Source organism: Cervus canadensis, chromosome 17 (genome assembly GCF_019320065.1).
Source record: "Cervus canadensis isolate Bull #8, Minnesota chromosome 17, ASM1932006v1, whole genome shotgun sequence".
NCBI classification, from domain to species: domain Eukaryota; kingdom Metazoa; phylum Chordata; class Mammalia; order Artiodactyla; family Cervidae; genus Cervus; species Cervus canadensis.
Genome location: NC_057402.1, coordinates 5159457 through 5175773, shown reverse-complemented (window position 1 = coordinate 5175773; position 16317 = coordinate 5159457). Strand labels below are relative to the sequence as shown.

At 56.2% G+C, this 16317-nt stretch overlaps 1 protein-coding gene across 3 annotated transcripts in view; it reads right to left on the bottom strand.

Moving 5' to 3' along the window:
• Window positions 1-16317, bottom strand: part of TECPR2 (tectonin beta-propeller repeat containing 2) — a 100285-nt gene that overhangs the window by 4301 nt on the left and 79667 nt on the right. The window contains exon 18 of one of the 3 annotated variants that reach the window (XM_043434599.1): window positions 217-2991. The exons of the other annotated variants lie outside the window; for them this stretch is intronic. Coding sequence (XP_043290534.1) covers window positions 2668-2991 — 324 coding nt within the window. The 3' untranslated portion in view covers window positions 217-2667. Of the gene's footprint in view, window positions 1-216; window positions 2992-16317 lie in introns of those variants that run through there. 3 annotated transcript variants of the gene reach the window in all.

Sequence of the window (16317 nt, the reverse complement as noted above, 5' to 3'; positions counted from 1 at the left end):
CTGGAAGTAGGGAAGGAGGTGGGGGCATGCGGCTGCAGGGGGGATAGGTTTCCCCCAGTCCGCAGCAGCCTGGCACGGCGGGAGCAGCGGGCACAGGGGCAGGCCTGCGGGGACAGAGGTGCCCAGCAGACCCAGACTGAGGGATGTCCCCCCAAACACGGAGCCTGGCTCTCCAGCGGCCGTCTGTCCTGCACCCAGGGGTGGGCCGGGTGATGAGAAGGGAGGGGTGCTGGGAGAAGACGCGTGGGGTCTGGGGCCATGTGGGGGGGTGTGCGGCCTGCAGGCGGCGACAGACGGTCGGGGCCACCGGGGAGGGAGGTGGCGGGAGTCTGGCCTCTGAGGGCGCTCACAGGGTCATGCTTGGCGAGAGTACACGCAGCCCCGTGCGGGCGTGACTGTGGGTGAGTCTATCAGAGTTTACCAGTACCTGCCCGAAAGTTTGCTTTTTTTTTTTTTTTTGGCTGCACCATGCTGCATACGGAACTTCCCTGACCAGGGATCGAACCTGCAGCCCCTGCAGTGGAAGCACGGGGTCTTAACCACTGGGTCAGCATGGAAGTCTGCTGCCTCTAAGTTTTCTGTTGGTCTAAAGATTTCAAAACTAAAGCTTAATCTTAGATAAAAATCACCAAAAAATGCACTTGCTGTAGAGTATGTTGGGACAGAGGGCCCCTGGGGAGGAGGCAGGTGACCCCGTCCGGAGCGCGATCTAAGGGGGCGCTGGTTGGGGAGGGGGCTGAGGCGGGGTGTGGGAGGGGGGCCTCCTCATTCATGCCCCAAGCCCCTCTCTTCTGCCACTTGTCAGGCAGATGGGGCTGGGCCAGCCGTACGGAGCTGCCAAGAGCATCGCAGGACACTAGCTGGCAGGTGAGGCAGCCAGAGACCCTGCTCAGCACACCCCATCCCACAGAGGGTGAGGCGCTTGGGGAGGGGATGCTCACGCTCAAAGCAGGCCTGAGCGGAGACGGTGGGGCTGCGTCCTCACGGTGCTCTGAGAGTACCAGGGCCACTGACGCGCCCTGGGGACCCCGAGCTGGCTGGGGGGGGGGTGGGGGGAGCACGTGCCGACCACAGCCTGCAGCACTCTGTCCATGAGGTGCGATCAGGACTCCCAGGCTGGGAGCTGAGGCGCCCCCTAAACCCTCTCAGTTCAGAAGGTCAGCAGGAAAAGGGTCCCTGCCTTCCCGCGTCAGCTGGGGCCGTGAGCTCCTCGGCCCCACTGAGACGGGGTCTGCGCTCAGCCCTGGAACCCCGTCTGTCACTTCTTGGACCAAAAGAACACAACGTCAGTGTCGAGGAGGCAGGGCTGAGCCTGGTTTGGAGGGGCGGGCAGTCCTGGCTCCTCCTCTCAGAGTGGGCGTGAGGTCTGCGGTGTGGGCGTCCCGAGGAGGGAGAGAAGGACGCATGGCCCCCAAGGCCCCGCTGCGGTGAGGCAGAGAGGAGCCGTCCACGCTGCACTCTGCCCACACCCCAGGCCCAGCCTCCTGAGAGGTAACTGCTGTCAACTGCGGTCGGAAGACACCGACTTTCGGGGCCGTGTGTTGTGGATGAGTAGAACATGGAGAGACAGACCGGAAGGCTGTGCTGGGGTCGGGGGATTGGGAGAGGGAGGGGGCAAGGGCTGGTGCGCACATGGGAGGAGGGCGGGGAGGAGGGAGGAGGGGGACACCCCCCACCCCCCCACCCCTCTGCTCTTGGTCCTCAGGCTCCCCGACCCCCTGGACTGCTCTGAGCTAACGCAGGCCCCCTTGGCCCCTGCCCCGCTGCCCGTCAGCAGCCCCCCCAGGACACTGTGGGCCCAGAGCACAGGTGTGGGACTGGGCCCCCGCCACCTGGAAAGCCAGGCTGACAGTCCTCAGCAGTGTGCCCCATCTCCACGGCCTGCCCCTCGCCCACGGGGTCAGCTGGAGCCCACCCTCCTCAAGTGCCTCCCCACCAAGCTCCCTTCCTGCGTCTTCAATCTCCTATTAAAGTGACCAACCCAGACAGCGTATTAAAAAGCAGAGACATCACTTCGCCAACGAACGTCCCTCTAGTCAAAGCTATGGTTTTTCCAGTAGTCCTGTACGGATGTGAGAGTTGGACCATAAAGCAGGCTGAGCATTTAAGAATTGATGCTTTCAAGCTGTGGTGCTGGAGAAGACTTTTTTCCCCCTTAAATGAAAACCATTACTCCAGGTGTCGCAAACCGTTTACAACACTTAGGGAAAACCGTTTAGTCCACGTGTCTAAGGACATAGCGGGATGGCGGCTGCTCCCTGCACCCCGGTCACCACACAGGGGTCCCTTCCAGAACCTGTGGGTCCCCCATGGCTTCCCCCCTGGCCTCTGGCCTCGGTCAGTTGGTCGATCACGGGGCCCAGCATAAGGAGGGCGGTGGGCCGGGTCCCGGGCGCCCGCGGGCCGAGAGGAGAAGCCCAGCAGTGTGCCCGCCGTCACTGGTGCCTGTTTCTCTTCCCAGCGCTTTAAGTCCTCCTGCGGCACCTTGCCCGGAACAGATGGTGACAGCATCCTGTGGCCATAGGCCCGCCTCTCTCTCGGAGGTTCTGGGTGGGCCTCTGCGTGCTCAGAGCAGGCTTCCGTGGCGTCTCCTTCCGAGGGCACCCGGTACCCCCCCTTGGCCTCTGCTGACACCTGTGAGCTGCGCCTCCGCTTTTCCCTGGTCGATCAAGGCGGAGTCTGCAGGGTGAGGGGGCGCGTCACAGGTGCTTGTCCCGGTCTCTGTTGGTCCCGAAGGCCTTCGTGCAGCCCTCCACCCGGCACTGGTACATGTCCGGTGCTCGGCCGGGATCTAGAAGGCGGGGCGTGCCCCTCCGGGACGCGGGTGTCCAGCGGGTGACCGGAGGGGAAGGCCCGCCTGCAGAAGGGGCAGGCGTGTCCGTGCGGAGTGTGGTAGTGGCGCTCACGGTCTTCCAGGGCATCAAGCACCTGGCAGCAGCCGGCCGCCGACAGGTGAACTAGCACGCTGGGCCTCTCGGGCTCCCCAGCCGCCTGCGGGAACACATCCTGGAGGTAGAGCTGCCCCTGCATCCCTGTTCCCAAAGAGCTCGTGCTCCCGTGGGAAACAGAAGGAGCGTGGTCCCGGCCAGGGGCCCCGCTGCAGGGGCGGTGGCTCGGCTGTCCCAGGTCCCCCCGCCAGGCGGGCAGGCTGCACCTGTATCGCCCTGTGTGCCAGCAGCACCACGGCCTATATTGGCCACTGTCTGCGAACCGGCCGAGGCAGGGCTGGAGAAGACTCATGACAGTCCCTTGGACAGCAAAGAGGTCAAACCAGTCCACCCTAAAGGAAATCAGTCCTCAATATTCACTGGAAGGACTGATGCTGAAGCTGAAGCTCCAATACTTTGGCCACCTGATGTGAAGAGCCAACTCACTTGAAAAGATCCTGATGCTGGGAAAGACTGAAGGCAGGAGGGGAAGGGGTCGACAGGATGAGATGGTTGGATGGCATCACCGACTCAATGGACATGAGTTTGAGCAAGCTCCAGGAGATGGTGATGGACAGGGAAGCCTGGCATGCTGCAGTCCATGGGGTTGCCGAGAGTTGGACATGGCGTAACAACTGAACAAAAGTGTCTTCAACGAACACCCCCCACCCTACCTGCATGACACAACCAGAATGCCCAGTGAGGCATCTCAAAGGCCGTCTCTCTGGGTGGCTGGTGTGAGCAGCCTGTTGAGAACCAGAATGTGGACAGCCTCTCCAGGGCTCTGAGATTGGAGGTATTCAGACAGACAGAGGTTTGGAAACACATCCGAGGGCAGATGGCAAGAAACAAGACGCGATGATAAGAAGGCCTCCCAGCTGAATGGAGGACTCAGCGCAGGTCTGACGGGCACACCGCCCCGGCCTCCATGAGAAGAGGGGTTAAACTGGAGGCAGCAGCAAGCAGACAGACGCCTGCCCAGCGAGAGTCCATGAAGGACACCCACCCTCGGCCACCTGCCCCGAGAGCTCCCGAACACGGCCCGGCAGAGGTTGCTTCACAAAAGTCACTGGAACAAGTTTCAATCATCTGACTCCCGTGGTCAAACAGGGCCAGAGTGCCGAGAGGGGCTGAACAGGAGGCGGCTGTGAAGACTGCTCTCCCACGAGCTGGCCATCTCAAACTGGGAGGCTTGCTCCTGCTGAATCCCAGACCCCCCTGAGGAAGATGAGTAAGACCACAGTGGTTCTCAAAGCTTGGAGTCCCGGGGACTCATGCGCGGACTTTGTGAAATCGGCACCCTTCTGGGCCGGGGGTCAGACCTTCCACATCAGACTTTGGGGCTGGAGCCCAAGAGGGACCTCTCGCACAAGCTCTCCAGGCGACGTATGCCGTAGCCTTCTGTAAAACACCGCTCTATGGTGCAGAAGCAGGCAAGGCAATACCACTCAAAGCCATCTACAGGTCTGAATGCTATCCCTATCAAAAACCCCAGCGAGGGTTCGCAGAGAAAGGGAAAGCTGATCCTAAAATTCACATGCAATTGCAAGGGACCCTGAACAGCCAAAACAATCTCAGAGAAGAACACAGTTGGGGATTTCCCTGGTAGTCCAGGCAAGAATCTGCCTAGCAGTGCAGGGGATGGAGATTCGATCCCTGGTTGGGGAACTAGGATCCCACAGGGTGTGGAGCACCTAAGCCCGTGTGCCAGAGCTACTGAGCCCGATGCGGCAACTAGAGTCTGTGCGCCTCAACGCAAGATCTTGTGTGATGCAACAAAGACCCGGTGCAGCCAAATAAATAAAGTATTAAAAAAAGAATATGCTTGGAATTTCAAAACTACTATAAAACCACAGTGATTAAACTGTCATACTGACATAAGGACAAACAGGTAAATCAATGGAACGGTATTGAGAATTCAGAAATCCATATAGTCAAGTGATTTTTGGCAAGGTTGCCAAGATTATTCAATAAAAAGATCGGTCTTCAACAAATGGTACTGGGACAAGTGAGAGCAGACACATAAAAGAACGAGGTTGGATCCTTACTTCACACTGTATATAAAAATAACCTGAAATGGATCAAAGATCAACATAAGAGCTAAATCTCATAATGGTTTCTTAGATAGGCACCAATAACAAAAAAGATAAACTGAACTTCCTCAACATTAAAAACTTTTGTACATCAAAGAACACTGTAAAGAAAGTGAAAAAACCAACAGATAGGAGAAAATATTTCCAAATCATATACCTGATAAGGGTCTAGTATCCAGAATAAAGAACTCTTAAAATTCAACAACAAAAATAAAACCCAACAACAAAAAGACAAACAACTGAATTTTTAAAAGAGCAAAGGACGTGAGTGGACTTTTCTTCAAAGATATACAGATGGCCAACAAAGACGTGAAAAGGGGCTGAATGTCATCAGTCACCAGGGACGTAGACCACAATGAGGTTCCACTTCACACTCAGAATGGCTAAAAAAAGTGTTAGTAAGGATGCGGGGAAACACGAACCCTCATATATGTTGCTGGGGAGGTAAAACGGTGCAGCTGCTGTCGAAGACACTTTGGCAGTTCCTCCAAAGGCTAAACACAGAATTCCCCTGGGACCCAGAAATCCCGCTCCTAGACAGACACCCCAAGAACTGGAGCAGATGTTCAAACAGCTACCCCAGTGGTCACGGCAACGTTCTTGGCAAGAGCCCGAAGTGGAGACAATGCACTCATCCACCAGGTGATGAGCAGGGGACAGAGTGTGGCCTCACCCAAGACGGAAGGGCACTCGGCAACAGAGACGGAGGTGGTACTGACCGATACCACACGGATGCACCTTGAGAACAGGACGCTCGATGCGAGAAGCCGATCGCGAAGCCACGTGTTGTATGGCTCCTTTAACAGAAACATCCAGGAGCGGGAAATCCACACGGAGAGATGCACACGCGTGCTTGTCAGGGGCCAGGGGGCGGGAGGACTCCACTCGGCACAGGGCATCCCTCTGGGACGATGAAGCCGTCCCGATAAGATGCAGTGACAGAAATTACATAATGTTGTGAACGTACCAAATGTCACAGATGGTAAGTCTTACATATGTGTATTTTACCACACTTTTAAAAAAAATAAAAAGCAGATAGGCCTCGGTTGTAACCATGTACTATCGTTACGCAGAATGTCATCAGCTGCGAGGCACTGGGTGAAGGTGCACAGGGTCTGATTTCTCACAGAGGCCTGTGAATCTGCAATTACTGCAATAAAAATTTCAATGAGGAAAAGCAACAGGCAGCCTTAAATTTTGGTTTATTCATATTCAAAACCACAAAAATGAAAAAAGAGAAAAGAAGGATGCTGTTTTATAAAATGGGGTAAATAAGGAATTTAAGATTTAAAAATCGTTTGGAAATGCTAAAAAAAAAAAAACAACATGTATAATCTTGGTGTGCTTCCAAAGACTGCGACAGAATGTGTGTGTGTATGTACATGTGTGAGTATGTGTGTGGGTGTGCGCCTGCTTCTTAGTTTTAGGTGCCCTTTAAAGAGCAGCTGCAGGGCGGGTGATGGGGGGGCCACACCCGCTTTCTGGAAGCACCCAGATTACAGCCACCAACACGCTCTGCTGTTTACAAATCAAAGGGGCTGCTCACGCCCGTCAACACATCAAGCTGCTGTCCCGTGTTCTCAAAAGATAAACACTCATCACTAATAATTACCAACAAGAAACACCACATTTCATTTACGCCGAGTCATCCGTGTTACAGGATAAGCCATTACCCTTTATTCCCTAGAATTCACTTTACATACTGAGATCCTGACTAGACCCGACACTGAGGCTAAGGGGTGAAGTTCTCAGTGACAGACTGTTCCCAAACCAGGACTCCAAAGGTCCTGCCGCTGTGCGCCCCGGCTTGGGGCCCGGGGTGACTGCTCTCAGGTGACGGGATTCATGTTAATTGCCAAGTGCCAGGAAGGTACTCCTGAGCCTCGATAACATGTACTAGAAGTGTGACAGATTCTGTGTTCCCTGGCATCCAGTTACATACAATACTTGTCGGCCTGACTCCGAGCTTCTCATCTAGTAGATGTCCCAAGAATTTGGACTATAGCTGCTAAGTTGGTTGTGGTAAGACCACATGCTCTGAAGACATACAGACGGCCAAAAAGCACGTGAAAAGATACTCAACACCACTAATTATGAGAGAAATGCAAACCAAAACTACAGTGAGGTACCACATCATACCTGCCAGAATGGCCATCGTCAAAAACCTACAAACAATAAATGCTGGAGAAAGTGTGGAGAGAAAGGAACCCTCCCATACTGTTAGTGGAAATGTAAATTGGTGTAGGCACTATGGAGAACAGTGTGGAGGTTCCTTGAAAAAAACTAAAATTGGAGCTACAACATGACCCACCAATCCCACTCCTAGGCATATGCCGGGAGAAAACCATAATTTGAAAGGATGCATGCACGCCAAGGTTCACTGTGGCCCTGTTTACAATAGCCAGGACACGGAAGCAACCTAAATGTCCGCTGACGAAGGAATGGATCAAGAAGATGTGGTACGTATACACAATGGGATATTACTCACCATAAAAAAGAACAAAATAATGCCTTTTGCAGCAACGTGAATGGACCTAGAGATCGTCATACTGAGTGAAGGGAGTGAAGACACAGACAAATTTCCTATGGTACTGCTTACGTGTGGGATCTAAAAAAAGGGGTACAGATGAACTTAGTTACAAAACAGAAGTACAGTCACAGATGTAGCAAACAATAGTTTGCCGAGGGCATAAGGCAGGGAGGGATACATGGGTGGTTGGGACTGACCCATATATATATATGACACTGCTATACATAAAACCGGTAACTAATAAGAACTTCCTGCCATTTAGCACAAGAACTTCTGCTCAAACTCTGTAATGGCCTGTATAGGAAAAGAATCTAAAAATAAAAGTACATATGTGTGTAACTGATTCACTTTGCTGGACACCTGAAACTAACGAAACACGGTAAATCAGCTACACGCTGATGGAAGCTAAAAACACAGACAGACCACGCACCCGCAGGAGAAGTGATCCTGGTGACTAAAGAACGCAGAGAGGGAGCTGATGGCCCCGGGCGCCCGCCTCTCCGCTGGTGGCACCAGAAGCAGGGAGAGCGCTCACCCACAGGTCCTCCACCCTTTGCTCTGCCATCTTCATCGGCGCGAGCCTGCCAGCTCGGGGCCTGGCGCTGTGGCCTGCCGGCCTCAGGGGTCTCCGAGCCGGCCTCCACCCCACCCGGCTGTGTGGCTGGCTGGCACCACAGGCTGTGGCCCCTGCCACCTGCAGGTCACCCCCGCCCCATGCCCTCCCAGAGCAGCAGCCCCTTCTGGCCCCACAGCTGGCCGGGCCCCACAGCTCTGGCTCCCAGCAAACAGGACTCCTGAAGGAGATGCTGCCCTGTCTACCAGCCCGAGGGGACCCGTCCAGACCCACCCCACAAGGCCTGCCCCAAGGGCCCCCCACACTCACTCCCCTCAAGGCTGGGTAGACTCAGAATCCATCATGCTTTCTCCATTTCCACAGCCCACAGGGCTCCACACATGGCTGGTGGCACAGAGCCTCTGCTCAAGAAACCCCCACGTAACTGGCGTCGGGGGGACAGTAAGGCTTGGAACCTCCGGGAGGAGAGAAGTGTCAGCACCGCCTCTCTAGAACACTTTGGCTGGTCTGAGTCAAGGGCTCACCAAAAGCAACTTGGGGCTGGAAGGGCCCTAGGAGACCGGTTACACCCAACTCCCTCACGTTCTGGGTGAGAAAATAGACAAAACTCAGGCTGAGAAGTGAGGGTCCTGCCCATGGCCAGAGCGGAGGCTAGAAATGAGGTGTCCAGGGCTCAGACCGGAGGGCTCCAAACTTCTGGCAGACTGGGCCTTTATCCCAAGGAATGAATACACACGTGTGCATACACACGCTTCCCTCGGTCAGAATGTGAGTGTGCGTGCGTGCTCAGCCGCTTCAGTCGTGTCCGACTCTTTGCCACGCCATGGACTCTGTAGCCTGCCAGCTCCTCCATCCATGGGATTCTCCAGGCAAGAATACTGGAGTGGGTGGCCATGACCGCCTTCAGGGGATCTTCCTGACCCAGGGATCGAACCTGCGTCTCTTACATCTGCACTGGCAGGTGGGTTCTTTACCACTAGCGCTACCTGGGAAGCCCAGGAAGGTGAATAAATCCAGGCTTTAAGAAAAAAGTCAAAAATTCTGCAGCCAGAGTAAATGTTTACCTAGACAAATCACTCTGGTAGGGACTTCATGTGACCTTGGATAAAGTTCACGGGAAGGAACATTTCGGGGACACCAAGGTGAATGAACTGGGGAGCCTGCCGAGCATACAGACCCCCCTGGGAAAGATGCTTCCGAAGAGAAACCCTGATTCCGAATGGCGGCCAGTCATGCTTTCCCTCCCCTGCGGGCTCCCCCTCCCTCAGTCCAAATGAACCCCGAACCCACTTAACATCTGGGACACGTGGTGAACTCTGCCTTTCCCGGAGGATGCGGGGTCTGGATTGAGCACCGCAAGGCACGGGCGGGAAGCCCCAGGCCACCAAGCCTCGGGCACATTCAGCCCCTGGGCACGTGGCCCCAGGTGGCCGCGCTTCCTGAGTTGTCTGGCCACTTCAGTTCTTCCAAGCTTTCCCCGGAGCGGATCCCGTGCCGCGCTCGCCTACTCCTCATTTCACAGGGGCCTGGACACTGGACACCAGGGTGAACAGCCTGTGTCTACATACAGGACCAGCGGGCTCTCAGCGTGCTACCCCGGGCAGGTCCCCTGCCCCTCCCGCGTTCTGCGTCCTCAGCTGGCGGAGGGCGGATGGCCCGCGGGGCTCCCTGCTGGATGTCCGTGCTCCGGGGCTGGGACATGGTGGGCCTGGCTGCCCTGGGGCCTGCTGGGCAGGCTGGGGGTCTTCCGCCCGAGGCCCTCAGACCCCGCTCTGCACGCTGCCTTGGCCCCCGGGGCAGTTGTGTGGGAGCCATTCTGCTGTGAGTGTTAAAAGTGTCTGGCTGAAGTCCAGAATTTTCTCTGGAGAGTGAGTGGCGCTGCTGGAACTGCTGACCCAGTTGGGCGAGGCCAGCAGACGCGGGCTCTGGACTGGAGCAAAGTTCCCGGCTTCTTTCTTCCTCTCGCTGCTGACAGCAAAGCCAGAGGGTGACTGGTGACTCCTGCCCTGGCACGACCTCGGAATCCAGCAAGACACAGCAGCTGCCAGCCGCTGGGGGAAGTGCCAAGGAAAACACTCAGAAACAGGTTTCCTGGGCAGAGGTCATGCTCTGATCCTCTCCAACTGGGGCTGGCGGGGGCGACCATGACCGGGGAGCAGCCCGCAGCCCGCAGCCCGCGTGCCGGGTCAGCGTCAGGGCGCTGGCGTTGCTGTGCTCCGAGGTCCGCGGAGACTTGATCCCGGGGCGCTGGCCCAGGTGCTCTGAGGGCTTCTTACACTCAGCGGCGCAGCTGAATGCCCAGTGCTGGGGGCCTGGGGCTGGCCGTCGGGGAGAGATGGCCAAGAGGGCAAGGCCCCGGGAGGGGCCCCTGGGGGCACTCGCACACACATGTCGGCTGGGACAGGGTCCCTGGGCGTTTGTTTCGGCCTCTGGATCGACAGGTTGAGAGGTGGTGAGGGGTCAGCTGCAGGACTGGGGTGGCCGGCCGGGAGTCACAGTTCCCCAGCGAGAGGAGAGAGGGCAGGGCCAGCACCCCCCTGCCCCGGGGAGGCTAACAGGATGGGGTCTGAGGAGACGGAAGCTCAAAACAGCAGGTGTTCAAACAGAGCCATGGTGGTGGGGGGCGGGATATAAATGCAGTGTCAAAAAGTGTTTTCCCTCAAAATGGAGCTGTGCTGGCCAACGGCGGGAGCCTCCATTCTTGGAGGTCTTACCCCTGCCCTCGCAGGCAGCACCGCCCAGGGCATCAAACGACTGTGTGACAGGAGCCCCCCGACACCTCGACTCCACCCAGGGGTGCTCAGAGGAGCCAAGAAAGGGGCACAGGAGGGCGCATCCTCCGAGGGGCCCTGACTCCGAGGGTGGGGGAAGGTGTGCGCGACACCCTGGTGCTCAGCGCAGGGCAGGGGTCCCAGCCACTGGCAGAGCTGTGACGCCCTCAGCCTCCCGGGCAGTGATCACCCAGGTACCTCCCTCACAGGAGCGTAGGGAGCCTGGGGGTGATGACGCGAGCAGAGCTCAGCCACACAACTCTCGGGGCTGGGAAGCAGTGGATGAGCAGGAAGGGGCCCAGGAAGTGGAGCGAAACCCGCCCCCCCCCCAGCAAACCACACGGCCCGACCGCCACGGAGAGACCACTGTCAGCAAGCCTCAGGTACGCTCACCCCCCACCCCACCCAGTACACAAGACCACCACCATTTAAGGAAAGCTCTGTGTGAGGAGGACACAGCAGAGACAGGAAGCATCAGCTCAAGGGACGTGGGGTCCCAGCCTGGGAAGAAACCTCAAAAGATCCTCAGGGGGCCTCAGGCTGGCACAGTGGATGAGAGTCCACCTGTCAATGCAGGGGACACGGGCTCGAGTCCTGGTCTGGGAAGATCCCACGTGCTGTAGAGCCACTCAGCCCGGAGCCTGTGCTCCGGAGCCCGGGAGCCACGAGTACTGAGGGCCACGCTCGAGGGCTCCATCCTCTGCAACAAGAGAAGCCCCCGAAACCAGAAGCCTGGGCACCACGACGACAGGCTAGCTGCCGCTCCCCGCGACGAGAGAAAGCCCCAGGACAGCAACACAGGTCTGTGCTGTGCGCAGTCACTCAGCCGTGTCCGACTCTGAGACCCCGCGGACTGCAGCCCGCAGGCTCCTCTGTCCATGGGATTCTCCAGGCAAGAATGCTGGAGTGGGTTGCCACGTCCTCCTCCAGGGGATCTTCTCTCTTAAGTGTCCTGCACTGGCAGGCGGGTTCTTTACCTTTGGCGCCACCTGGAAAGCCCCAACAAAGACCTAGCAGAGTCAAAAAATCAAAGAAAGGAAAAAACATCCTTGAGAGCAAGAGAAGATTCAACAACTGTGAAACAGCAACAGGCCCGGCCAGAAATTAAAATATAATCACAGAATTTTCCAGTGGCCCAGGGGTTCAGAGTCAGTGCTTTCACGGCCGAGGGCCTGGTTCAACCCCTGGCTGGGGAACTAAGATCCCACAAGTCACACAAAGTGTGGGGAAGAAAAAGTATATACAAACATATTTTAACATTTACATATGTATATTATATACATACATATTTTAACAGAAATAACCCCTGGAGTCCGCCGCGAACTCTCCAGGCTGAGTTGAGCTCCCTGAAACCTGACCAGAGGCCCTCGCCAGGCTCCTCGGCAGACCATGTTTCTCCTGCGTCCTCCCCTGCAGAGGGGCTCGCTGGGCAAGACTGAGGACTCAGCGCCGAGAAAAACAAGAAACCGTCTCAACAGGCTCGGACAGTGCCCCATAGAGGGACTGCGGGAAGAAGAAGAAAATGGGATAAAAGTATAAGAGAAAGAAAATAGGAGAGAAAAGGTAAGAAAAGCAGCGCCCTGGCACAAAAGCAAGACTCCCAGGGAGAGCGCCTGTGGGGTGGGGGTGGGGTGGGGAGGGTCGGGGAGAGGCCTGGAGAAGACGCCCCACGAAAACAGGACATATCCCAGAACAAAGGCCACGAGCTCCAGGCCGGAAGGCTTCCTGGCACAAAGGCTAAGACAGACTCCCCCAGGCACACACTACTCTCTGCTCCCGGGACTCTGGGAACAAGGAGATCTTACAAACTTCCAGGGAGAAAACACAGGTCAGACAGCAAGGGTCAACTGTCAGAATGGCTTCAGACGCCTCAACGGCAATACTGGACACCAGGAGATGATGGAAGAAAACCTACAGATTCTAAAGGACAACAATTTCCAACCCAGACTGCAAAACTCAAGACAAGGTCAAGGACGAACGTGAGCAAAGACTTTCAGACGTGCAGTGTCTCCAGAAGTTACCTCCACAAACGCTTCACAGGAACCGACCGGAGGAGAAACTCCACCACAACAGCGACAGGCAGAGGAAGACACAGGATCCGGGAGAGAAGAGATCCCACACACCAGCAAGACAGAGGGTGACCCCAGGAAGACAGAGTGGCAGGCCAGACCGCAGCTGGCCAGGGTGTCCAGGGAGACAGCTCCAAGAAAGGAACAGAACCGATGTGTCAGGGCGTACAGAGGGGAAACAGGTGGTGGGGAGACGTTGAGGCTGAATACGTAAGCCATATAGAAAACTGGATGGAAAAACAAGACAACGTTCAAGCCCATGGAAAAGAGTCATGCAGATAAGAAAGTGGGGTGCAGTTCACTGCCAGTTCAGCTCTGAAGGGTGTGCGGCCCATCACAGTGCCACAGTGCTGGGAGGAGGCAGGTGGGGAGGCAGGGTGCAGGGCTAGGGGGAGAGGCACCTCCCCCTTCCAGCAGGAGTCAAATGAAGACCCCCCCAGACTAGAAGGATGGAGACTCAGATTCCTAGAAAGCTATTTAGGGAGACGAAGCTAAGAGACAGTCGTTCTCTCGAGCGGGGACCGTGAGGGGACACGAGGCGCCCGTGGCTCACGGGGTAGACCCCGCTGACCAGTGAGCCATCCTTACCCAGTGCCCCCAGCACTGCCCCCTGCGGCTGAGGAGGAAAGGTCGCCCGCCTCACCCTCCCACGCGCCTATCCCAGGTACCTGCGTGCAGACAGCTGGGGTGGAGTCCGCCAGTTTGCACACACAAGCCATGCTGCCTGGGCGAGACCTGGCGGGTCAGCCTCAGAGCGGGCTGGGGCACACGGGGCAGCCGGCCTCGTCACCGGGAGCAGCCTGCGCCCCAGCACAGACGGGCTTTTGTGCCCAGACATCCAGGGTCAGGGTCGCCACCCCCTGCCCCCAGCGCAGTGATCTCACAGATGTGCGTGCGCTCCGGATCCAGGGGACCGGGCCGAAGAGCCTGGTGGCTCCACAGGACGTCCTCACCCAGAGCCACTGTGCTGGCTGCCCGGGACGCCGGCTGCCCCTGGAGTCCGCCGAGGGCTCTCCAGGCCGACAGTCAAGTTCCCCAGAACCTGAGCCAGAGGCCCTCACCAGAATCCTCAAGCACCCCATGTTTCTCCTGCGTCCTCCTCTGCAGAGGGGCTCGCTGGGCAAGACTTAGGACTCAGCGCCGAGAACAAGAAACTGATGCCTCAACAGGCTCGAACAGTGCCCAGCGATGAACCATCCCTAGCAGCAAGCCATCCTCCCCAGCGCACCACGGAGCAATGCCTTTCCCCGCTCAGAGACACTGGCCAGACCAATTTCTTGCTGCTCACCGGAAACGCACCCTGGCTCTGCAAGTTCAAGGCCGACTTGGTCCACAGAAGCCGCAGCTGGCAACCCTCAGTGACCTGGCTTTCCTTCCTGGCTGGGACCCTGGCCTATCCCCGCTCTGCCTGTGGCCTCTTATCACTTCCCTCCCTCAGAGGTGGCCTCCCCCCACCCCGCCCCCGGTCACACCCAGCACCGTTCTGCATTCATTTAAACGTTTTTACTGTTTGATACAAGGTTTTTTTTTTTTTTTTTTGCCGAGCCTCACGGCTTGTGGGATCTTAGTTCCCTGACCAGGAGTTGAACCCGCATCCCCTGCAGTGGAAGCATAGAGTCCTCAGTTCAGTTCAGTTCAGTCACTCAGTCGTGTCCAACTCTTTGCGACCCCATGAATCACAGCACGCCAGGCCTCCCTGTCATCACAAACTCCTGGAGTTTACTCAAACTCATGCCCATCGAGTCGGTGATGCCATTCAGCCATCTCATCCTCTGTCGTCCCCTTCTCTCCTGCCCCCAATCCCTCCAGCATCAGGGTCTTTTCAACGAGTCAACTCTTCTCATGAGGTGGCCAAAGTATTGGAGCTTCAGCTCAGCATCAGTCCTTCCAATGAACACCCAGACTTATCTCCTTTAGGATGGGCTGGTTGGATGTCCTTGCAGTCCAAGGGACTCTCAAGAGTCTTCTCCAACACCATAGTTCAAAAGCATCAATTTTTCGGTGCTCAGCTTTCTTCACAGTCCAACTCTCACATCCATACACGACCACTGGAAAAACCATAGCCTTGACCAGAAGGACCTTTGTTGGCAAAGTAATGTCTCTGCTTTTTAATATGCTATCTAGGTTGGTCATAACTTTCCTTCCAAGGAGTAAGCGTCTTTTAATTTCATGGCTGTAGTCACCATCTGCAGTGATTTTGGAGCCCCAAAAAATAGTCTGACACTGTTTCCACTGTCTCCCCATCTATTTCCCATGAGGTGATGGGACCAGATGCCATGATCTCAGTTTTCTGAATGTTAAGCTTTAAGCCAACTTTTTCACTCTCCTCTTTCACTTTCATCAAGAGGCTTTTTAGTTCCTCTTCACTTTCTGCCATAAGGGTGGTGTCATCTGCGTATCTGAGGTTATTGATATTTCTCCCGGCAATCTTGCTTCCATGGCGTCCTAACCACTCATAATTAGTGTAACTGCAGACTCTTCACAAGAGGGGGGTGGGCGCCACCCGGCTTCACTCCCCACATGCGATCTCTTAACTGGACACGTCATAAACAGCAGCACAACAAGAGCTTTGGACATTTCTGATTATTTTCCAAGGTGGACTCTCGCTAGTAGACGATTCAGTTAGGAACGCAGGACTTACTCCATAAGTAATGTGAGCTCACTGCGAGACACTCACAGAGCAGGAGTAAGCAGCAGGCGGGCGAGCAGTCACCGTGCCGCTGTCACCAACGCTACCGTTGGCTGGAGGTCTTCATGGACTTTCTCAATGCACATGTTTTTTTTACACAAAAATAGAATCGTCAGACAGACTTGGTAACTGACATTTTTATTCAACAGTGTGCTGTGAGCACTTCTCCGTGGGAGGCAAGATTCCTCCTCACTGCCCGTGTCCGGCAAACCTCACGGCAAACCCCCGGCCACGTCCTCAAGGCGCAGAGGCCTCTGAGACACTAGGCATGTAGCTCACAACGTCTCTCTCTCTTACTCTTCTATAATTTCTCTTGGGTCGCGCTGGGGCTCTGTGGCCGTGTGGGCTTTTTCTAGTGGTGGTGGCTGCTCTGACTGAGGAGTGCAGGCTCTAGGCTCCCAGGCTCCGGAGCACAGACTCAGCAGCTGTGGCACACGGGCTCAGTTCCCCTGAAGCATGTGGGACCTTCTCGGACCAGGGATTGAACCTGTGTCTCCTGCGTTGGCAGGCGGATTCTTAATCGCGAGGGAAGCCCTTCTCTTTCTCTTATTAAAAACCAGGGATTGTTAAGATGCGATTGTGTCCCAAGCCTGGCAGGCAGAGCTCCGAGCTCCCCATCCCAGGACGCCGTGCGGTGTTCCTGTGTGAGGTCGCTTACTGGGCT